Source organism: Melozone crissalis, unplaced genomic scaffold (assembly GCF_028551555.1).
Source record: "Melozone crissalis strain CALT ecotype California unplaced genomic scaffold, PUWL_Pcris_2 ptg000027l_1, whole genome shotgun sequence".
NCBI lineage: Eukaryota > Metazoa > Chordata > Aves > Passeriformes > Passerellidae > Melozone > Melozone crissalis.
Window position 1 is genome coordinate 17,733,802 of NW_026535805.1, and position 25,175 is coordinate 17,758,976.

Sequence of the window (25,175 nt, forward strand, 5' to 3'; positions counted from 1 at the left end):
ACTCACAAGATGATTTATTTAAACAGGGTTTTCTAGCATCACAGCGCCCAGTCCCTTCATTTTTTTTTCCAGCTTTTGTGAATCATGATTTAAGTCTAACAAAAGGAGGGAGGGTTAGTGTGGATCTGTGGAGGCAATATATTCAGAGAATTCCAGTTACTGTTAAGTAACCTAGTTTTCTCCTTCATAAATTTGCCTCCCCAGATCCCCACCCCCGAAGATTAAGCAGCTGTAGCAATCCACACCGAGAGGACGGCTGAGGAGTGCTTAATTGTAAAGGTACTGTGAAACAGTTCTCCTGGTATGATCTGTCCTCAGCATCAAGAAAATTATACTGGTGAAGGTATGTAGCTAGCTTTGTGTAGCCATGCTACAAATTTGTAAAAATGGACACCAGCCTAAGCCGAGTTGAAATACTGACATAATTCTTGTCATGTATCTATTAATATTCTCCAGCAGTTGTTTTTTTCATCTGTGAACTACAGAACTGAAAATTAAAAGCATTTCAACAAAGAATGCATTTTCAAAACTTTGTAGAGTAAGATGATTTTCAGTCCTTATGATGCAAATATCAGTGTGTCCATATGTAAAATAATATTTTGGAAAAACATAAATATCCCAGTTTAAGAACCTAGAGCTTTTTAAATACCATATATATGCTAGAAAAAAGAATTTTTTTTTTTTTAAAGAGCTGGAATTACAATCAATCTATTAGAAATTCAAGCAGAAGACCCTTTTTAGAGTTAACATGCAATTCATGGAATTGAATTTTATTTACTTTTTAGAGGTTTTTTTGGGCAGTATTTTATAACTCCAAATATTCATAGGTTCATGTGAGGTAGGGATGTGAGCACTCTGAAATCAGGAATAAATCATGCATACAGTGGTTTGAGTGTAGGACAAAGACCTGTGATTCCTGTTGCACTGCATTGCCCCTGAGATGCCATACCTGAGTATGAGAAGAGGTTGTGTTGTATCTGAAATATTCTACTGCTAAGTTAATTCTACCAAATGCAGGCATTGCTAACATATCATGGGACAGAATGTTTTTGTTGTCCTGTTTGCAAGGTGGGACCTCGACTGTAGTGGGTCACATCAGTGTGTCAGCTGCTCTTAGATGCTGATTTTTGAACATGCTTTTCTTTCCTTCAGCAGCCAATTTTACTCAGTTTTACAGATATCGGACAACCTTTTAAAACTAGAGTTGATGTTTGTGTTGAGAATAAGATATTTACTGGAAAGAGTCTTAAAACACCAGATAGTTTGTGTGTAGAATGCTTGCCATATCTTGGTAATCATCAGTTCTCAAGGCTTTTTTCCTACAGTGTTGTCCCATCCTCTATATCCCAAAGAGATTCCTCTTAAACTGTGTAATGCTCTTCTGAAACTCTCAGTATCTGTTTTATTATAGTCTGCATGTATGAAAGGTTTGTAAGGGTGTAGAGAAGATGGGAAAAGAAATCATTATATTTAGAAGGAATTTATGGACAGTGGTGACTAGGCTTAAATACCTCACCAATGGGTTTTTTTGGAAGATTAATTCATCTTCAGCTGTTCTTTCTGCTTGTATTTGTCCATCACATTAAATTGATCCAAATGAATCCAATAATTTGAAATTCCCATATGCAGGTTGGCATATAATGTGTTTAATTGTATCAAACTACAGAACAAAGTATTTGCTAGTACTGCAGTCTTTAGAGGACTCAAAATCTGTAAGCAATAGCTTTTGCCAGTGTGGTGAGGACTAGTGAAGACTGTGACTAGACTGTGAACTACCAGCTAGACCTGTTGGTAACTGGCTTTGCTGCTGCTTTTGCAGTCATGGTTGCATGTGGCAGAGAAAACTGCGTGATCTTGTGTGGGTGGGATTCACTGCTGTAAGTACTCAGTGCTTGTTAGTCCTCAAGTATTAGTTCTAAGCAGAAGTTCTATTTAACAACAGCATTGGTTCAGGACAAACAACCTTTCCATGTTTAGTGTCCTAGCCTTCTTCTGTACTTGATTCTCTCAGCATTTTATGTGATATTTCAGCTAATGTCACATTCAAAAGCTAAGTATTTGTTGGAAAAATACAGTTCTATGACCCTGAGACATTGAGGAACACTTTCATCTCTTCTTAAAGTCATAGCTCATCAGTATCATTCTGGAATCATCCAGTATCCTCCATCTGAACTCTGAGCTTGTCATGCAAATTGTTTTCTGGTTCATGTTTTATAAGAAAAATTAATGAACATGTTTCTACTCACCATGTAGAACTCTACTCTCAATCCAGATATTTTCCTAAGCAACACAATGACAGATGTTTTCCCTTTAATTAATTTCCTGTTCATCATTTTGTTTCTGTTTTAGTCTTCTACTTCCTATCTAACCATCAATTTAGTTCCCTGTGTGATGTCACTGTAACTAATCAGTCACAAAAATAAAAAAAAAAATAGCTAATACTTTGTGTTTAAAAGCTTAATCCCATTCTGTTAGAGTTGCAGTGACCTGAAAGTGCATAATGCAGTTCTGTCAAACTCAGAATGGTAGTTTTCTTCTGCATTAGCTTTTAAAATGTTTGCTATATCCTCATTGCAGCCTGTCTGGTTGCCCTGATACACTTTTGAAGCAATTATTACATCAGGTAGGGCTGGATCTTTTCTCTGCAAATACATTCATGATTTGGGATTCAGTTCCCTCATGAAATTTATCTAAGCAGAGGTACAAAACATCCTCAAACAAATACTCTCCTAACATTTTGTCATAATAGATTTCCTCAGTTCATTGCAGTTGACTTTCATGAACTAGTGAACTAGTTCTCCTTGTTCCTTAGTGTCACTTGAAATGCAAAACCTTAGCAAAAATTCTAGTTTTACTTATCCTTTCATAATGAATTAGTCATTCTTTTAGTAGTGATAAATTTAAAGCAATAGCTAAGGCTATAGAAAATTGTTAGGATGACAATTTTATACATATGAATATTTAGGTTTGCAATCTTTTTCTCCTCTTTCTTTCTCTGATAACTATGATTTGCTTTGTGACATTGGTGATTCACTTAATTTTCTGGAAAAAATACCTGGCTTAAAATGCTGGACTGTGCTTTTCATCAGGCCTGTGCAGTGGACATAAACTCTGTACCAGATGATACTTCATTTAGAGACTGCCTGCTGTTGTCATGTTTTTAATAATGTTTTAATAGGAGACATTTAGAAAATTAGATGTAAATTCAGAAAGCAGACCAGAATTCACATCCTTAGTTTCATGACACTACATTTCTTCATAGAGATTCTTTTTCAAAACTATTTAAAATCTATTTCCACAGTTTGTACTGTCATACTATCAGAAATTTAAGTGCAATAACATGTTAATTTCAGTAAAGAGCATCTTAGCAGAATTTAATTTTCAGCATCTTATTAGAAAGACTATGAGCAAAGGTCTGTGGAGATTATTCTGATCACCTCATACATAACATTGACATAACACTAGAAAGTTTATACATTAACAGTTGTCTGCACTGACTTCACCAAACTTTCCCTTTATGCTTGACATAGTCAGACTTTTGATGATTTCTCATATGCTATTTGTCTGTTCCTGGGAGGAAATGGTGATTACTAGTACCCACCTCAAGGCTCTGAAGTGCTCTTCTTTCTTGGCCACTTACAAAGTGAAAATTCTTTTGAGGATAACTCACTATGTAAAGGATTAAGCAAGGAGGATATTGCTTTGAGACTGGATCTCCTAGTTAGTATGTCAGCTGACTATTTGAGTTTTAAGTATATTTAACATCATAAGCTACTTGGGATGAGACACTTGGGATGTCTTCCTGCTTTGTAGCACTGCCCTTAGACACCCTGAGCCTTTTAATAAAGTATATTAATTTTACATGTAACAAACTTCTTTTTTGTCTCTGAAAAGCAGTTTCACTAGCCAAATCAGAGCAGAATAGAAGACTGAAAACAAAGTATTTGGCTGTGGGACTGAGTCATCATTATTTTGCCATCTTCTATATCTTCATGGTCAAACCTGGATGTTGTACTTTGATACCTCTCCTTAACAGATAATCTGGATACAAATAAGATAAAGAAATATGCCAAGTAAAAAAAGAGTCCTTCTTTTTTTTTTTTTTTAGATTTTTTTTTAATTGTTGTTTCCAGCTCTTCATTTTACTTTTTTAAGGTACCTATTTATTTCTCCCATGCCTTTGCATGTGTACCTTTTTTCTTCACGTGTCTTCATGATCCTACTGTCTATAGACAACCATGTAAACATTTCATTTCCCTGACAAAGTATGCTGCAGAAAAGGAATGGTTCTGCTCAGTTCAACCTGTGCATTTCCAGGTTATGCTCTGCTTAGATCAGTTCTGAGCATCTGCAGGAGATGGTCATAACTTACATTATATCAAATGTCATAACTGGACTTAATTCTTTTTAGAGATATCCTTCCATACATCCTATCCTATCCTATCCTATCCTTCTCCATACATTCTTTATAAAGTTCAAGCATAGCTTTAAAAATTACGACTACCCTTTAAAGCCTTGCATAATGAAAAGTTTAGTTAATTTTATTATCACTGTGTTGCTAGGGAATAATCCTGTACAAACATCCCAGTATAAAAGCTCATAAATGAAAGACAAATTCTCATTATTTTAACTTGCTTCAAAAAAAGTCTTTGTATTACACATAACTCACTCTTTACCAGAGAAGAATATCAAAGTTTCCTCTGCATTATAATGTTTTAAAATCAGCATTAGTGACTACATATTAAAAAGATTAGTATTCTTTGTAGATCAGCCTGACTTAATCCTCCAGAAATGTGTAAAACTTCATGTAGATCTTTGTGTATGTGTTTCTCTCTAAAGCAAGAACCTAAAACAAGGCCTATAGTTGCTGTGCAAAGGTTAGATCGGACCAAGAGTAAAAGCTAAAATCTTGTGGTATTGATTCTCTGCTTCCAGACACAATCTCTAGAGGTTATGAAAGGATCTGGTATTTTTTTTTCTGTATTCTGAATAGCAAAAGCAACCCCAAACTTGCACACCCTTTTTGCTTCAGACACCAAATTTGCATAAAAGGGGAGAGGTGACAGCCATGACCCTGATTGTATTCATCCTATTTAAACTCAGCTCTGCTGTTTGGAATAACGAGACTCTTATGATGTATTGCACTGGCATACCCAAATTCCACCTCAGAAACAGGCAGTGGATTTGCTGGTTTTTCCTGAGGATTTGGTCTCATTCTGACACAGTAAGGAACAAATGCCTTCTTTACCAAGTGAGCATTAACTTGGTGGAATAGATAAGGAAACACTTGACTTAGTCACATCTGGTTAAGTCAATATTTTGGAATCTTAAATACAACATTACAAAAACAGAATGAGAAGCATTTAAGTAAAGCAAGATTCCTTCTGTAGTTTTCCTTCAGTAAATTGCCATTTTAGAGAATAAGTCAGTATTAATAACTGATCTCCTCTTTGAAAAAACCATGTCCCTAAATGTTCGTCCCCCTAAAGGAAAGGGGTCTTCAGGTCTCAAATGAGGAGCACATCTGGAAGAATAATCTTCAGCTGACCTCTGTCCAGCCAATACTTCGTAGTGGTGTGGAAGTTCCTGCTAGAGATCAGCCATCCTTTATATAAATATCACTCTTGAAGTCAGGCCTTCGGATATTACCCATCATATTCTTCTATTGAAGAATCTTAATTATAGGTCCCTCTTTTTCTATTTTGATCTCACTTTGGCTATTGTAATAATGGTCATTTCTTTCCTTTGTGTTCTGCATCCTTAGTGTAAAAAACCCCATAATTCTCTGTTTCCTCTCACCTCTGCAACTAATAAAAGAATATTGTATCTCACAATATGTTAAGAGTGGTCTTTCTGGCATTTCTTCTTTCAAGAAAAGCAAAAAAGAAACTTATCAATCTCAAAATAGTAAATTGCAATGAGGGGATATAATGACCTTTATTTATCTCTGTACCAGAAAAATTGAGATGCCAACAGTTCAACATCTTCCTTATGCCACCACAAGAGGCGGAAAACTTGGTACTGGATTTCAAGAAACAGATCTTTTAGTCTAGCATTTCTAAGCTTCAATCACATCTTAGGGTATTGCAGTTATATTTTTAAAAAGCAGATCTTAATCAAGTTGACAGCATAAAAATCAAGCAAACAGCATAAAAAATAAAAGGTTTTAATATATCCCACCCTTTCAGTACTTACTTTAAATAAGTAGAAGATAAATAAAGATTGTCTATATTGAATAAAAGCCTACTAAACCCACATAATGTGTGGCTATTATACGCTATTTTAAATGTGTTATTAAAAGCCAATGGAGTGATAGATGTTGGACTCCAATTGGCCATGTATCTGTTCATAAAATCATGTTAGTTTGTGGTACCAGGTGGTACTCCCCAAGCTGCTGACAGGAGCTGAAGGATCCTGTAGTGTCTGCTCATACAGTTTGGGTTGTTACTGGAGAATTCTGTCAAATATTTTACAAACAGGACAGTCTGAAGGTAAGGCCTAGCAGTATTACGAGAGTGACAAAGTGAAAGGGAGCAGAAGGTTTAGTGTGCTGAGGGCATGTTTGTATAAGCAGTGTTCATGTTGTGATGAGCTCTGTGATGTGTCCTTGCAGGGGAGGAGCTGTGCACCGGCCTCATTTCAGGCTGTTCCTTGGACTGCTCCTTCGGCTTCCAGACTGACGCCCACAACTGTGAGATCTGTCAGTGCCGGCCACGGGCCAAGAAGTGCAAACCCATTGTATGTGACAAGTACTGTCCCTTTGGATACTTGTACGTATTCTCATCCCGAAAGCACGCTTCATGCAACCCCCGTCTGCGGGAAACACGCAAAAGTCCAGGCGTATCCACTTGGCTTTGCTTGGGGCACAGCAGGGGGAAGCAGGAAAATAGAAACGGCATTATGGATGTGGGAGTGCAGTGTTCTTCAAAATGGATTTTGATCAACACATTTAGAAACAAGCTCAAAACCCAGCAGATTATAAAAGGAAAGCAGTGTTAAATTTTGTTGAAGAATTTGACAAACAAGATGAAAAACCTACTTAGAAGTAATACCTCTTACATGTAGCATTTTGAAATTCTTTTGGCATGTTTTGAGGAACTTCTATTTTAAAGCCCATTTATTTTATTCAAATTATTATCTAATATTTTGAGTTTCTTTTAATCTTGATATGACAGCAGACTAGTTTTAGTAAGACATTTTTGGTAATTGCAGGATTTGTGATGAATAGTACTATATCTTATCTACATTTTTGTAAATGCATTCAAAATCTGTATTTTTGGTAGACTTCTTTTTCCATAAAAGTAAATATTTGTGGTTGTGAAGCAGGTGATGAAAACTGAGTGAGTTTTTTGTCACAGAAGTTTCTTAGTAATTAGTTCTGGTGGTATCTCTATATATTTTACCAGTAAATTGAATTTTGTATGGGTTCATTCCATGTTACTGCCTGCTTCTCACAATAGTTTAATTTCCACCTCATGACAAGTTTAATTTCCACCTCATGACAGCAGATCTTCAGATAACATTCAGTTTTAGAGTTCTTTTGGGCCCTTGTTCATACATGTTGCAGGCTTTTTAATAGCCATTTTTACTGTGGTGTGTCCTCTTAGTACACTGAATTGTAAATGAGAGAGGAAAACAAGGGATTTTAAATTAAGGAGTCAATAAAATTATCATCAGGCATGTTGACTTCAGGACTGGCTGAGACTTACTGTCAGTTTTGCAAGTGAGAGAAAGTAGAACCACAGGTTCAGTAGAACTACAGGGAAGTTACAGAAAAGGAATCCTGTAAAGAGCAGTAATTTTATTCTTTATGTATCATGAGTTTAATACATTGACCTACAGAGCATAATTACAATTCATGTATGTGATTTTTTTTACTTAGATGAGCTGAACCACACTCTTTTTCTTTTGTTTTTTTTTGTTCCAAGTGTATGCTAAACAGTTGTATTAGAAAATCTATGTGAATTATATATCAAAAGCACTTTAAAAGTGACAGCACATTTTAATGGGCATAGTATGGTAGTTGTAAGATTAAGATGTTTTAAAAACGAGTTGATTTCGAGCTGATGCCAGTGTTTTCAGGAACCCTGTCTTTGGGATGATTTTTCCCATACATTTTTGTGCACCTGAAAAATACATGAACTTTAAACCGTTTCACATTATTTGGAGAATAGTTTTCAATTTAAATTATGGGCTTCCACGCAGAATATAATTTTATTATGCACAATGGCTGATATTTTTAAATAATTAATGTTTAATAAAGTCTTCAGATGATTTTTTAGGAATTGGAAATGAGCACTCTAATCTTGTCATTCTCTACAAAATACATGAAAAATTACACTGAATGAAATTAATAACATTTAAAGATATCTTCATATGGAACTATTGGTAGTATAAAGGGCTAAAGTTGTGTCAAGGACTGCTTTAGGATCATTTCACTTCGAGTTTTACCTTGGTGTGAAAATTATTTAGATTTGTGGTTGAATAGCATATTTGTTCAGTTTACTGCTACTGTGCCAAATGCTTTTTTTAAAGCACCATGTATTTGACTTCCAGGTGCGTTGTGCTCGTTAAAAACATGGGGTGTAATGGAGGACAAATCTCTATTTTAATGTAAACATTTAGTCACAAATAGGACACAAAAGAAGGAAATATTAAAAGACAAGTATATTAGAGAGTGAGCAGTTAGGGATTAATCATCATATTTATGACCTTTTTTTAAGACTGTTAAAAGTTAGTAATTGGAAATATTGAGTTGGTGCATCTTTAAAGAAACAAAAACCTTTTCATAATTGTATGAAAAAATCTGCTAGATAAAGCTCACTGTTTAAAAGCTCTAGGCAGTAATGGAAAGAAGCATTCCTTTTGATGGGATAGGAATACATAAAGTCTTCATTCTCCACTCTACTGTATTGCAATTCGTTATTCTCAGTCTTTTAACTAAAAATTAGATAAAGTTTTCTACAGCTTGAAGCCAGGCTTTCTAGAGATTTACATCATTTATTTCCCCTTTGTCCTGCTAGATCATTTTCTGTAACTTCCCATGTCTGTTCTTTGTTTTGTACATCTGTGCCAAAAGTTTGAATAGTGTTATCTGCCTTTGTGAAAAAAGACATGGAAACATTGAGCATAGAATCCACTGAATGGAGGGAGGGTATGCCAGGGATGGAGCCCATAAAGCTTGTACAGCCCATAAAACCACTGAATCTGAGGGTGACAATTAACAATAATTTTCTTTGCTCATCAGTCATTTTTAGGGGGGATGCTATTGCTTTAAAGATATAGATATTTAAAGTGACTTGCTGACCTTTTACAACTCATTTTGCTCATCTAGGAAGAACAAGCATGGCTGTGAAATCTGTCGGTGTAAGAAGTGCCCCAACCTGCCTTGTGGTAAAATCTGTCCATTGGGCTTCCAGCAGAACAGTCATGGCTGTGTTATCTGCAAGTGCAGAGGTAAGTGCCCCTACATTACCACCTCTAACTACAACTTGTTTGCAAAGCAGGTGGAAACCAGGGTGGAAGAAAAGCAACACTGCACAGGATATTTACAAATTGGAATATGGTAACTAGGGGGGAACCAGTTCAACATTGCTCAAAGAAATGTATTGTTTTATGGTGTTTGTTATTATCTATTCATCTGGGCTTCAACAGAAAGCTTCAGCTCTGCTTTTATCTCCCACTGCAAAGTCACAAAAAGTTTGTTATCTTTAATAAAAATTGGATCAGGCTCTTAATAAGCAACTACTACTAATGAGGAAATTTAGGGCAATTTTTTCAGTAGTGATGTTCATCTTGCCTTTTTCACCATTGCCTTTTCTTTACAAAGAAGTGTTGGATTTGATAAATATCCAGTATATCACATAAAATTGGAGTGCTGTTTCTTGGATGCTTTTCAGGCAATCTTAATGAACAATGAGTAGAGAGAACAGCTGCCCGGGAGAAAGGACTTGGTGTTCTTAAGCTAAAAATTTCACACAGGCCACATCCCCAACCTATAACCACCAAGTTCAAGATGGACCTTGAGATCAGATGTTCATTTGTTATCTGCCATATCCTAGTGCTTCTTTCAGCATGTCTCTTTCTTACAATATTTTCAGGTTATGTTCTCTATTAGTCTGGGTATCAGACTTCCTTCATTGCTCATCTCCATGAGTTGCATTTCATAACTTTTTGGTTTTGCTCAGTTTCTCTCTCATCCTAACTGCTTTTTCATGCTTATTTTCTTTGACTCTTACTTGTGTGGTTTGATATCTAGCTGTAGTCAAGTAAGTTTTATTACTTTCCCATTGCTTTGTCCAATGACCCTATTCTCAACTTCTCGCTATTTCTTCTGCATTTAAAAAAAAACAAAACACCAAAATGTAAAAGAGCAAGCTATGGGAACAAAGCACTTGTAGAAAATATATGAGTTCTTGAAGTCACTCTCCTGTAGTTGAAGGCAAACATGCAATTATTTGAATCAAAAATATCCAACACTATCTTTTTTCTATATAATATTTTACAATGCAGACAGTTTAAGAAACTTTCAGACTTCTAGCAAAATAAAAGTTGAATGTTATGAACATATTTTGCAGATGTGAGAAGCAGAGATTTCATTGACATAAGCTACATTATATGACTTTTACTATAAATTGAAGTTTTAAAAATTAAGTAAGAAAGGGTAACTGCTGAATGGTGTCCCATTGCGATAATTCTTATTACTCGGTTTGTCATTTGTCTCACAAGCAAAACACTTTTCCTGATTGTCATAATGCTGTGACTAAATACACACAAAGTGTTCCCTTAGATGTACCGTAATTGCCCCCCAGACTATAAACTTTGGTCACTAATTATGTGCATGCACACTTTTAAGTGCTCTCCTTAACAAGTATGGATTTTAAAATGTGCACAATTATTTAGTGAAATTAACTTGATCCATCTCTAAGTAGTATTTACTGTTGTCATGATCATAAAGATCCCAAGCCATGAGCATAGCACTTCATCATCACTTCATTTGCAGTTTTGTCGAAGAATGATTAGAACAATTACCAGTATGTTCTGGGGAAAATGTGAGATTTTGTTAAAATTTTGACCCAGAATCCTTAACTAAGAGGAAGGGTTGGGTAAATCCCCTGCCTGTGAATTAGCTCCACTTTCTAAATTGCTTCTGCCAGAAATAGTTTGTGCTAGGATTAATAGAACCATAGAAGTACAGGCTGGAGTAGTATCTGACAAACTGAGAGCCCACTTCTTTACTCATGCATAAAATAGGGTGTATCTGGATAATCCTTGACAGATGTTTGTCTAAGATTTAATTTATTAAGAATCTCCACTTTCAAAAGAAACAAAAAACCCCAACAAAACAGAAAGAGAAAAAAATAGTGTTGTCCTGTGGTTAGAAACATATGACATTTTTAAATGAATTTTCTAAAATTAGTGTCTCATCTTATACACATTGAACTGGTTACTTGTTGTCCTGAGCTTAGCAGACATATGGAGCAACTAAGCACCATTCCCTTTAGAATTTTTGCAATATTTAAGGGGTTACAAATGGAGACTTGTAAACATTTTTTGGGTGGGAAAAGGGTTTCTAAGTCAAACAAACCCAGGTACTGCAGTTTCTCATCACTGTTCCAAACTTTGATACTGTGCTTTAGCCATAGAAAATCTTCAGACTAGTAGAAGTAGTAGTGCTGCATTTAAATTTACAGTGCTCCTGTACTTGTGTCTTATAATGAACTTGCCTCTCCTGCAGTGGTGTCACATTGCACTTTCTTTCCTTTTGAACTACTGTATCTCAGATCATTTCAAAGATACCTCTAGTTAGCTAATTACTCCCATTTTGCATGTACACATTGGATTTTGTCAAATATTAGCTTTTGTACTGATTGTTTTCACTTTCCAATTTTTAATTACAATCTCAGTTTGTGAACTTAATTTTGAGTACCCACTTATGTATATTTCTCCAAATTATGGAGTGTACTTTAGAATATTTTAGGAAAAAATCTGATTGCTTCAGAAACCCTTTTTCCTTGCTAAATAAGCAAAGTCTTACTATGTAGGACTTCTGAGTGTCAATAATTATTTTAATATAGAACAATATTCCAGTGATAATAATTCAAATCATAATTTAAATACTTGGATGCTAAATTATGAAAGTATAGTAACTGAATTTAAGTTTTTTCATAGTATTTCTGTTCATGCACCAGGATGAAGTCTGTTCTAAGAAGTATTTTATCCTTATGCAGCATGTTTGTTTAGTTCACAAAATGGTGTACTAATGTAACTTCTGTGCATTGACTTTCTATTCTGATAATGTGCCTCAAACTAACTTTGTACCATCTGCTTGTGAAATCATCTTTGATAGATCTGCCACAGCTGAAGTGCTGACCTACATACTAGTGTGCAAAAAAACAAAAAAACCACCAAAAAACACCCCAACCAACCAAAAAACCAACAAGCAAAAAGCTGAGTGCTTCCTAAAATTACATGTAAACATTACTACTTCTCATACATTATCCTTTTTTAAAAGAAAATTAATTAAGAGCTTAGTACAAATGACATTATATGTATGTCAGCAGAACATGGTTGGCATACCACTGAAAACAAGTCAGTTCACTGACAAACTGCTCCTGCATCCTTCATCATAGTAGTGATGTGGATGAGGGAGTGTTTGGCTCTAAATTCACTCTGCTGATTAACAAAGAATATATTGAGGCTGAATCCTGCAGCACTTAAATACCCCTAAGATACAAATGAAACTTTATCCTCCCTGGACCAACTGCTTGTTGTGTTCTGACAGAATGAAAGTAATACCACAGTCTAAGCTACTGTATTCTCATCTCAGTAAAAGCTAAAAGAAATGAGGGATGAAATTCTCATCATTCTCTTCCAAATATCTCATTTATTGTAGTAATATAAACAAATAATTTCTCACAGGAAGTACTTTATGGCATATTTCCAGTATCTACCATTACCCTGTTAGCACCCGATTGCAATTTTTTATCATTTGCAAGACTATCCATAGCTCATTTAAATGTTTTTATATTCTACTTGCTCTCAGATACATTATAGATAATCTAATGTGCTATGATGTTTAAATATTTCATTTTAAATATGCTTCATACTATGTGCTATTTCCCTCCATTGCATTTCTCCTTTTTCTTACATTATTTAGACACTACTACATTTCTGGTTGATTAAAAAAGTATAGGTTCATCAGAAGAAGATGATTATATTTTCCAAGGAAATACAACAGGAAATTCTACTACATCCTATTGCCCCTTTCAGTGTACCTTTTAATTGTTTCCTGTGTGTTAATTTAAGTGTAAATGATAGAACTATTATTTACTTGATCTAATATGTGCTTTAAAAATAAATGCAATGCAGTCACGAGGTTGGTGTTTCTTCCTAACCAACAGATGCTTATCAGGACACCTCATTTTTCTTTGGTTTTTGCAGAGGCAACAGCTTCCCTCATGCCTCCTGTTAAAACGGGCTCCTGCCTGTCCATGGATGGGCGGCGGCACGAGAACGAGGAGAGCTGGCACGACGGCTGCAGGGAATGTTACTGCCACAACGGGCGGGAAATGTGCGCCTTGATCACCTGCCCCGTGCCCAGCTGTGCCAACCCCACCATACATCCAGGGCAGTGCTGTCCATCGTGTCCAGGTAACTCATGGCTTCTTCCTCATGCTTTGTAATCAAGTTTCATTTCACTTGTGTTCTGTTTCTTAATACATTAAAATAATCTCATGCGTACCTCAGTAGTAGGCAGAGATGAAGGTTTCTATGCCCTAATGTAACATGATGAGTTGCTGTCATTGAGTTCTCAGCTGTGGAAAATGGGAACTTACATATTTAAAGCATATGCAAGTTGTGGGTCCTAACATGTTAATCTTTGACACATTGCAATCTTTAAACTATTAAAAGTAAGTAAAAGTTACTAGTCTGTTACCTATAATAGCAAGTATTGTAATAGGCCATTACATTTATTTTGATTTTGAAGGGGAGTTTTATTAAAATGTGTGTTGTACAACCCCTCAAAGATGTACACAAACAGATGTCTTAAGTAATTGAACATTATGATTCTGTGTTCTGAGGAAGGCTCCTTTGCCACCAGCAGTAGATTATTTCAATACTTTCAGTGGAAAGGCCAAGTACAGTTTATGTTGCATTCCAATATCATTTTAGTAAGATGAGAAACATCTATGAAAAAGTATGGGTACAATGTAAGATTAATGCCTCTGTTTTCAGAATTATTCCTACAGTATTTTATGTGCTAAGTAGATTAATTTGTAATATGGTGATATTGTCTATGACTTTATTGGGACTCATGGTAGGAGTAAGAACAATGAGGCTCATGAAGCTTCTATAAATAGAGAGCAGCAAGACAGTATTGGCAGGATATAAGCAATTATGAACTTTTTCTAATACTTTGTAAAGAACAGGAAATCCTAGGGGCAAAATAAACAGATCCTCTTTCTGAAAGTGACAGAGAACAGTGTATCCTCCCAGTGACCTAAGATAACCAATCTCTTTAGATTGCTTAGACAAATGGTGATCTCCAAGCCAGTTCACACCTTGTGGTAACTGGAAAAATCAGTCAGTCCCCAGAAAGATGGAAGATTCCAAAGGGTCTCTCTCTTTCAGCCTTTTCACAATGATTTGTGTAGTATTGTAGGGGATGATGTACTTCATATGGATGGGGGCAGGTTAACATCAGTCTTGTCTTATAAAAACAAACAGGATTCAAAATTTAAAATATATGGTGTTTGTTCCAATTCCAGCAGTTCTCTTGTTAGGTCCCCAAGAGTCATCCTTGACTTCATTCTAATGTCAGCATACTCATGCATCTTGATTTACTGAACATGTGCAGAATACCTCAGAGCATTCAAATAAGAGTAATGGGAATTTTGGTCTTTTAGCTGGCCAGCAGCTGGTTACTTTGTGTATGGAGAGGAAGTTTGGGTAAATTCATTCACAAGCCTAATGTTCAGTTTGTGGAAGAAAGGTCAATAATAGGTTAGCAGAACCTATTATCTCACACTATACATTTCTTGTGGATGAGATCAACGTTTGATTCTGAGCACCAGCAATGTTGGTCTCTTATAAAAGCAGTTGCTTAGCCAGCAGTATCCATTCCTTTAGGAGAGAGGGTCTGCATAGGTTTCTGTGTCTGACATCAATCCTGCTTTCAAGCCACTGGTCACCTAGCTTCTGTTTAAGTAAAGTCATACTTTGTGTAAACTCTTACAATGCTAGGGCAGACACAGCATTTAAAGATGGCATATATAAGTGTAAGAATTACTATGGTCAAATTAGTCTCAATGTGGGGTTTTTTCCCCACTGAGGTCTTATACTTGTTAGAAATGTACTTCTGATTTTATTTTGAACATATTGATTCCCCTCTGATGATGTTTAATATATATCATGGCTTTAAGTAGATTGGAATGCAGTTTGGAATTGTGAGACTGAGAGCATGTCACTCATATGTATCTGCCATAAGGATATTTAAGTAATTAGCAGTCCTGATGTGCTGGGTTTGGAATTGCACTCTTAACTCATCCACAGGGAAGTGGCAGCTCTCACAGATCATTTTGTAAACTGAAAAAAAAATGCAGTTACATTCAATTCCACATTTAGTCAGTTTTCAATAGAGCAAGATATGCATGGAGTGCTAAAACATCCCTTATAATCACATTTCTATATATTAAGAGGTTTATATGGATCATCACAATGCTTGTAAAAATCTTAAGGTTTCCTGTAAGGTTTAAAAGCCATTAATTGCTACATAATTCCACAGAACCATGCTATGTAGAAAGTGTGTATTTGTTTGACCAATTGGTTCTTGAGATCTTAGTATTGCCTTTGCTATGGTGAATTAAGATGCCATTGCATAACTTGTAATTTATTGTTCCAGCTGAAATAAAAATCTAACACTGACAAGGCAGCAGACTAGCAATCTTATTTCAGGTAAATGCTGCTGAATCATGTATGTGGTTCATAAATGTAAGCTATTGGAAAAGCATGGCATAAGCAAACTGGTGAAAGATAAAATAATTCCCTGAAAGAAAAGCACAGGACTTTGTGACTAGACTAAGGTCAGTCAGAGTCAGCTTCCTTGAGTTCTACCAATCATTCTCCAGAAATGAAAACACAATTGCCTGGTGTTTCCTCTACGTGGCAGTGTCATAGAGCAAAGGGCACAAACGCCATTCTCCAGACAGGAACAGCGGTGCTAGAAACATGGAGAGAAGCCACAAGCACTTTGTGAGCCTTGGCCTGCCTAAATGCCTAGAGGAGCTGCTGTACACTTAATTTTTCTCTCCTTAACCAAGATATTTGGGTTAGGATGATGTTCACATTAGGCATCATTATAATGAAGTAGGTGAGAGGCACCTTCAGAAAGTGGTTTAGAGATGTAGCACAATTGGCAAGAAGTCACTTTTTTCTTCTTCTCCATTCACAGCATAGGAAACCTGAGGAGGTTCAGTTCTTAACAGAGGCACCTAACTTAGCTGTCTATTATTAAATGGGTTGAATTCAGGCTGAAGGACATCACTAATAAGCCTGAAGCTTCACTTTCAAAGCCTGTAGCTTTCAAACTCATGGCTTCCACAGCTGAAAAAACATGATGTGTGAGGCATCTTGGTATCTATGCATAATGCATGGAAAAAGCTGGTGGTATTACTCTAGGTCCAAAACAACCAGCATGGTAGGCAGGCAACTATTACTGCCCTTATTGCCCCTAGTGTGGGATAGGCTTCAAAGGATTTTAAGCAGGCTGAGATGGTGGCATAACTTTTTCTTGATGGTAAATGCTTAAGTACTCAAGGTACCTGATAGGTTTCTTTATTTATCTTTTAAATCACCAACAGGTGAAGAGTTCCCCCATTTTTTTAATACCCCAGAGGCTGGAGGACACTCATGCTGACAGAGGGAAACAGTTTCAGTTCCTTCCTTAACTTGAAAGAGGTCAAATTTGTTCTCTAAATGGCCAGGGTGAATCTTTTAGCCAGGGCTGCAGAGGTGATGTAAATAATTGTTTGAAAAGAAAGTAAGGTTCATTTGTTGAGATACAATTACTGGAAGGATAAGGCTACACATTGTGGCATTTCTTTATATCCAGATGGGTTTTTTTTTCAACTTGGCAGGTACTTTTTTTTTTTAAATATAACAGTGATGAAGCACTTCCACTGATGTTAAGTGCTTGTACATTTTTAGGGGGCTGGGGGGTGGATTCTGTGTTTTGCTTTCTCTTTTCTGGTGGGTTGGGGTTTTGGGGGGGGGGGGGCTGTTTGGTTGTTTTTCTAATGTAGCATCTAATGATACAGATGATATAGACACATATCTTTTGGGAAACTTAACCTTTACCTAGACTTCCTAAATCCCAGAGGAGAAGCTTACTTATCCATCCTTTCAGGAACTATATCTGAAGTTAATATTTAGTTAAGAAACGGTCTGATTGTTAAAATTTTTCAGAAAATGATAATTGTCTCTTGGAATTCCCAAATACAAGTTAGTTTGTTTTTTTCTGAAATGCCAAGAATGCTTATCTCTGATTTATATTAACTAGTCTTTATTCAAGCTGATTCTCAAATTTTTTTCCTGCTTATATATTTCCCATTTTTCGTGAAATGCAGGTGCCATAAAGTCAAAAGAGCTTCATTAAGAATAATGTATATATGTATTTTCAATAATAGCAGAAATTCTTCACCTTGTGTACGGTTGTTAATTATAAGATTCACAGTTGATTTTGCCTCTCTTCCAATTCTGTTTTTCCCAGATGAAATAATAGTGCAAAAGCCAGAGCTCACCAGCCCATCAATCTGCCACGCTCCTGGTGGGGAATACTTTGTAGAAGGAGAGACATGGAACATTGACTCTTGCACACAGTGCACGTGCCACAGTGGCCGTGTCCTGTGCGAGACCGAAGTCTGCCCACCCCTGCTCTGCCAAAGCCCCACCCGCACCCAGGACTCCTGCTGCCCACAGTGCCCAGGTACGTGCTGGCATCCAGCTGTCATCAGAGCCCTTCCCTGATCTGAGGATGTCTGATGTTTCAGTGTGAGAGTGCTCAGTGTGTGCTCAGTGGTGGTTGTTGTGGTGCCTTTGTTCTCCTGCAGTTTGCAGTGACAGCCTGCAGTTCTCTAATTCAAGTGCAAAACTTGACTGTGTGCAAGAGAGATCTTATGTGTAAAGGGAGCTGTGGCCCTGAACTTGGAAAATCTTGAAAGCAATCTAATAATGTAGGGGTTGTGTAAGAACTAGAATCCTTGGAAGGTTTATGAAATATGCACTCCTTTATGGAGACATGCAGGATTGGAGAAACTTTGAAAGCAAACAAAGTGTTAGGTAGATACAGGCTTGTTTCTTTTTCTTTCTACACACCTTGGTTTCTATGAGCCTTTTTATTACTGTCTTGCCTCTTTGGGATTTGGTCTCAAAAACTGGTCTCCGTTTGCTTTTACCTTCACATGGTGTCATTCTGATAGTGATTTGAAGGCAGCTGAGTAATATCAAAGCATTCCAGCCTGGCAGGCATGCCAGACTCCTCCTAGACTGCCTCACAGTGTCAAGAAGATAACAGGATTTGCTTTCCCCCAAGGAAAGATATTCAATTATAAATGAACATAAATTCCTATTTTACATAGCAAATGGGGAAGTTTATTGCAATGGAAATTTAGTACAAACCTGTGAATTGGATGTAAACTCACGAAAAAAAAATGCCTTTATTCAAATCAAAATTTTAAAATTTACTTTAGGAAAAAATAGAAGTTGATTTTTGCCATTAGGTTTTGCTACAAGGTATTTGTTTGGGTTTGGGTGTGGGGCTTTTTCCTGACAAAATATTTTGTAATTTTTTGTAATATTTACCTACGTAAACAAGGTAGCCAGTTCTCCAGACTTATATTTTTTTTGTTATTAGTAATGAACATTTGCTTACTTCAAAATACTGTTTCAGAGGAGCTGATCTTTCCTCACAGGCTATATAATAAGCTTAGTCTCATAGCTTAATGCAGGTAGATTGAGAACCTCATCTCAGTGCTCTTATGAATCCTTTCTTCTCTTTTTCTTACTCCTGTTTCTTGATCTGTAATGTCTGTCGTCGCAGACATCTTTTCACTAAAAATCCTTTCTTAGGATTTTCTCCCTTCTGAGAAGCTGAGGCCTCAGAAACAAAATGTAAACAATGGTTGTCTGCTGCTGTGGAATGCAACAGGTGGATCCATGATTGGTCTCCTGTGGATGTTTGGATTTGGTGACCAGTGACAGCAGAGCTGGCTCTCGCTCTCTGTCCGAGCCAGCTGCCTTTGTTATCATCCCTTTCTATTCTTAGCTTAGCTAGCCTTCTGAGGAAACCTTTTCCTCCTATTTCTTTTAGTATAGTTATAATGTAATATATATATATATCATAAAATAATAAATCAAGCCTTCTGAACATGGAGTCAACATTCTCATCTCTTGCCTCATCCAAGAACCCCTGTGACCACTGTCACAGTCTGTTAAGGTACAGCTTCATTGCAGGAGTATGTCTCCTCCATGGATGGGCATGAGAATTAAAGCAAACCATTAGCATCAGGCTGAAGCACGATCAAGTTCCATTTGTTTCTCAACAGCTTATAATTAGCTCATCTAAGGCCACTAGTGAAGGTGACAGCAGCATAATAGCTTTTCACTTTGCATCATTCAAAAACTTGGGCTGACATGGTAGAAGATGGGATTCAGGGTTTAGATTTAAAATTTAATCTCTCTTGTTTGAGATGAATTCCTATACACCATGCAATTTAGAGCAGAATCACTTTCTGAGGGGTTGCTTCTGATGGTGATTGTTTTTCTCTTTGCTCTCCTTTTTCCAAGCTTTTTTTCTTTTTTTTTTCTTGCTTTAATTGTTTTTGTTTCTTTTTTGAGTAAACTCAATAAAGGTCTAAACAAGCATTATGCTAGAGCATATCATGAGGTCTTCATCCCATATAAGAGCTAAAGAGGCATAAGGCTCTGTCATTCCAGTTCTTCTGAAGTAGTGAAGCAATGTGTAACAATTCCATTGTGTTCTTCAAGAGTGAACCCTCTGGTAAGGAGCTCTGAGAGAAGTTACCCACTGCAAGTTAAATAACCTAATCTCTTAATATTTACAGATGAGACTCTTCAGCCCTCTCCATCAAGCAATGAGAGCATGCCCAGTTACTGCAAAAACGATGATGGAGATATTTTTCTGACAGCTGAGTCCTGGAAGCCCAATGTCTGCACTAGCTGCATTTGCATGGATGGGGTGATTAGATGCTACTCCGAGTCTTGCCCACCAGTGTCCTGTGAGAGACCTGTTTTGAGAAAGGGACAGTGTTGTCCTTACTGTATTGGTGAGTGAAGGAAAATAGTTGTGAACTTGCTCTTCCCTTCTTGGGAATAAGACAGAAGTTTTATTTCCAAACTGAAATGCTTTCCCTGAGATGCAGTCTATGCCACCAGTCAAACTGGAGAGTGAAGTCTGCATGGGGAGCTTTGAGGATCGTGATTTGGAGTTTTTAGGTAGAAGAGCATAGAGATATACATCTAATTTGCCTACAAACTCCAGAGGCCATCCTCCTGTAATCTTGGTAAGACACCTTATTGGATAAAGACATTACAAAAAAATTATTTTATTTAAAGGAAGATCTGTCAGGTAGCACATATGTTATGTCAAGATTTATGTGATAATAATAACATGAGGAAAACATTAATTATGACTGCAGAAGATGAGCTGAAGCATTCTGAAATTTCACAGAATGGAGAACTCTTAATAAGGCATCTAAATTAAAATACAGGAAAAATGGAATTTCATTAATGATAGTACTTTTGAGATAAAAACAGGGAAAATATATATTTTTTAAAATATTGAAAATGCATAAAGACTGGTGTTGAATTTGGAGTTGAAGTAAATGGTGGTTGCTGTAGACAATGAAAATTTTCAGGCATTTTTAAAGTAGCAAAATTGGAGATCACTTTTCCATTGTGTATTGAATAGGAGTATTTATGTACAGATGACTTCTTTTGTGAGTTCACAGTAAGTACAAAGGCTGTGGAATGGAAGCTGCTGATAGAGAAAAATCATATATTGTACTCACTGAATTTAATCTTTGTAGCATTGTTGGAAGGCATTCAAAGGTTACTTCAGTTGCAAAAGCAGTAGGGAGAGATACAGTAGAAAAGAACAGCAAGAAGGAGTATAAGGAAATTGATGGGTTTAAATATTTAATTGAACATGTGAGTCAACTTGCCTATCTATAAACAAAACAGCCCTTCACCAGAAAGATGGTAGAGAGATTGTGAAGTGTGTTCAGACATCGATACAACTCTTGAAATCTCTATATCCTTTCAGATAGGATAGCTTTAATAACACGTGATACAGTTTTATATGATGTACAAGGAATTCGATGGAAGAATGCCAGGCAAAGTTACAAAGTTACAAAGCTTCAGTTGCCTTTGGAATTCTACTTAGATATTGAGGACATTTTGAGGCAAAAGTGCAATGTTAATCCTATTACTATTTCTTCTCATGGTTTGCATACAAAATGGGGAGAATTTAAAGTTTCTTTGACAACTGTCTTTCTGCAGGCTTTTCTTCCAGTGAGTTTGAGCCATAAAATAATTTTAATCCAGAAAACATTTTAATATTTAAAAAATATATAGAGTGTTTGAAAGTTGGGCAACCAAACCAGTAAAGTCGGAACACAAAGAATACTGCACTGAAGAATTCTGTGGGTGAGGAAGGGATGCACCAGGGGTACTTGTGCAATATGAGCTACAAAAATGAAACCTTTAAAACCCTACATCTTGCATGTCAGGTTTGCAAATATATACACAGAGCATGTAGACATAACTTTAATTAATTTACTTTGAATCCTGTATAGTTGTATAATATTGCAAATACTTAAATGTGTGAGCTATGAAAACTTCATGGTTTTTTTAGTAGCATCTACTCAGCAAAGCAAAATGCAGTAGCCAGATTTTAATTAACACTCAGATATAAAGATTTTCAGTGATGCTACATTTTATTAAACCATGTTGTCCTATGTAGTCAGAATGTTTTGTGGTTTAAATAACAGAAATTCATGGAAACTTTTTTTTATGGCTTCCATGAATTATATATACACTTGCATGCAAGACAGGTCATGCACTTAATTTTCCATCTTTCTGGTTCTTACTCATTTACTCTTCATTTTTGAGAACTGTGAAGCACATCTTTGTACAGATTCTTTCTAAATATTTTTATGCAATACTTGATAAAATGTTTAGAATCATAGAATCATTTAGGTTGGAAGAGACCTCTAAGATCAATGAGTCCAGCTGTTAACCCTGCACTGCCAAGTCCACCACTAGATCATGTCCTCAGATGCTGTGTCTATATGTCTTTTAAATACCCCAAGGGATAGTGATTCAGTCACTTCCTTGGGCATAGGCAAACTCTGTGGAAACAGGCCTGCTTCATTTCTTGGAATTTCAAAAACTATGCAGGCTTTTAGCACTGCATTATTTATTCTGCTTCTTTCTGGATCCATTTTGAATAGACCCAACTTCAAAATTTTAGTCATGGATGCTTTGTTGTTTGAATCTTCATCCTGTGTGTTCAACATTCGTCTTTCTCATGCAAAGAAAGATTAATTTGGAAAGATAACCTTCTAGTTTAGAGAGGATAAAGGGATATCTATTTGATTAGAGACAAGATTAGTCTTCTGCAGAAAACAGAGCAATGACTGTCCAGTCATTTACCAGATAAGGCTGATTTTCTGGTGGAGCTAGAAGAAATTTGAGAGAAGTGGGTAGAGCTAGACACTGAACTGTGTTTTTGTATGTGGGTTTCTTACTGCAAGCCTGTCTTGTTTCCACTGTTCTTGAGCACCTGTAGTGGCCTTCATCTTCATCCTTGTATATACTTTCATAGAGATGGACACCAAAACAGGAAACACTCACAGGATAGTACTTTAAAATTTCCTCTTGAGGTTCAAAGGTACAGCACCATAATTGTGATTTTACCTTTGCTTATTCTTCTAAAAAATATTTGCTGAATAAAATTGTGATGTGTTCTTCACAAATTTGGAAAAGCTTGAGCAAGTTAAAGGACTTTTCCAGACAAACTAGCTGCAGAATTGAAGAAGGTGTCCTAAGTGAAGCAAGGTAACATTTTGGGAGCTAATCTGAACATGCCAGAAGTGCTAAGGTTAGATCTGCATAGGTGACGAGCAGCAGGGGGGTGCTCAGGCAGTGTGCCGCACCCTGTCCCCAGACACACCCTCCTGACACAGGGTTCTGCTGGCTCTATGTGCCAAATGCACATCAGCTAGGGAACAACCTGATGCCCTTCCTGCAGCTGGCTGCCATCTTCTCCTCCCACTCTTCCTTTCCCATGCCCACACAAATCTACTTGGAGAGGTTGGGATCCATACTAAAAGCCATGCAAGCCATGAGATACCAAGGACCTCGGGAACCATTTGTGCTTTTCAGATAATTCCACTAATATTTTCTCAATAGTACTTCTTGCTGGTCTTCTTTTGTATTTGAATTTACTCTCTCAGATCTGTTGGACTGATAACTGCTGGACTGCTAGCCTTGTTATTCCAGATTATGTCTCTATTATGTTGTCACTAATTAAAACCTTTGCTCATGGCCAAAGTATATAATAAGGCTGACACAGAGTAAATATGTCTAACTGGGATACTTGGAGATGTAATCTATATGAATGTTAAACCAGTATTTATCTGAAAGTTTAAAAAGTTTCACTCTATTATCTCATTCATATGTTTAATGTGCAAGCTCATGTTATCAGAGGTTTCACAACAATTTTTGCCTCTAAGAAACAAAGGCAGGAGGAAGCTAAGATAAAAATTAAGCACCACTTGGCTTTTGGAGTTTCTGCTGTGTTGTTTTTTCGCTATCCTTAAAGTTCTTTGGCTCCAAAAAACATCCTAGGCTAAGCAATTCATTTCTTCCTTCTCAGTGAAATAGGTTTACTGTAGACCACCTAAAAGGCACAGGATGCAACATTAAAAAGTGGTGTATTGAATGCCTAGGCAGAAAGATCACATAGATTTCCAATTTATATAATATTAACCATTAAAAAATGTACTGAGTTTTGTTACTTGCTCTTTTCCGGGGGTTTTCCATTGATGCAGTTGTAGGGAATTATCAGATCCCCTTCAAATATGTTTTATCATTACAGTCTAAGCACTTCTAGTTATTTCACCTGAGAATCTCTCCAGTCCTTCTTGGCATCTTGCCTAATCTGCTTTTTTAAGTATTCTAGACAGAGTTCATCATTCTTGAGCTTTGGTAGTTAGAAATTTAGGTAGTTAGGGTTTGGGGATATTTTAGCTTAATAGGATTGACTAGGAAACAAGGAGAAAGATGAGTAGTTGGTAGCCTCAAAGAGTCAAAGAGAATGATTTTTTCTTAATTTTCTCAGCACTTTTGATATCATCTTCTCATGTCTCAATCATCCATCCTCTAGCCTCTTGCATTAAGAAAATGAGGAGAAGCAGCCCAGGCTAATTATGTACTTCATAAAGAAGCAGAAATGACATCTTATCCACAAAGATTTTCTGGACGATGAAGAGAGGATCTTTTCGTTACAGCTGGGATTTCTTTGTGGCAATTATTTCACTTTTGTGTCTAGGAATGAAATCTGATTTGTGTGTAATTGGCTGTTAGTGCAGGCTCACAGCACTGTTTTCCTTCCACAGAAGATACAGTTGCAAAGAAAGTGGTGTGCCACTTCAGTGGAGAAACTTATGCGGACGAGGAGCGCTGGGACATCGACAGCTGCACACACTGCTACTGCCTGCAGGGCCAGACCCTGTGCTCCACGGTCAGCTGCCCACCTCTGCCTTGTGCTGAGCCCATCAACGTGGAGGGAAGCTGCTGCCCCATGTGCCCAGGTAATGTGATGTGACAGCCCAGTTTATTGTCATGCTGCTTTCCTAGGGCCCATAATAAGGTTTTGTAATTGGGTTTTGAATGTCAGTCCATGTTTGAACAGCATCAGCAGCCTTTTAGACTTCAGGAAAATTAATATTCTTAACAGATAGGCACATTATGCAAAAACATAGTTTGAATTTCACTTATTCTGAGAACTGTGAACTGAAAAATTACTTGCTTGCCCCTGTTTTGTCCTTTCACAAGGCTATGGAAATATGTTAATGAAGTGGGAAAATTAA

General features: G+C 36.7%; 1 protein-coding gene across 1 annotated transcript in view; it reads left to right on the plus strand.

The window, feature by feature from the left end:
• The window catches only part of CRIM1 (cysteine rich transmembrane BMP regulator 1), a 175,113-nt gene that overhangs the window by 143,555 nt on the left and 6,383 nt on the right, over positions 1-25,175 (plus strand). The window contains exons 9-14 of the mRNA XM_054280186.1: positions 6,614-6,770; positions 9,335-9,456; positions 13,444-13,653; positions 17,771-17,986; positions 20,124-20,345; positions 24,702-24,896. Of these exons, the coding sequence (XP_054136161.1) occupies positions 6,614-6,770; positions 9,335-9,456; positions 13,444-13,653; positions 17,771-17,986; positions 20,124-20,345; positions 24,702-24,896 (1,122 nt within the window). The remainder of the gene's footprint in view (positions 1-6,613; positions 6,771-9,334; positions 9,457-13,443; positions 13,654-17,770; positions 17,987-20,123; positions 20,346-24,701; positions 24,897-25,175) is intronic.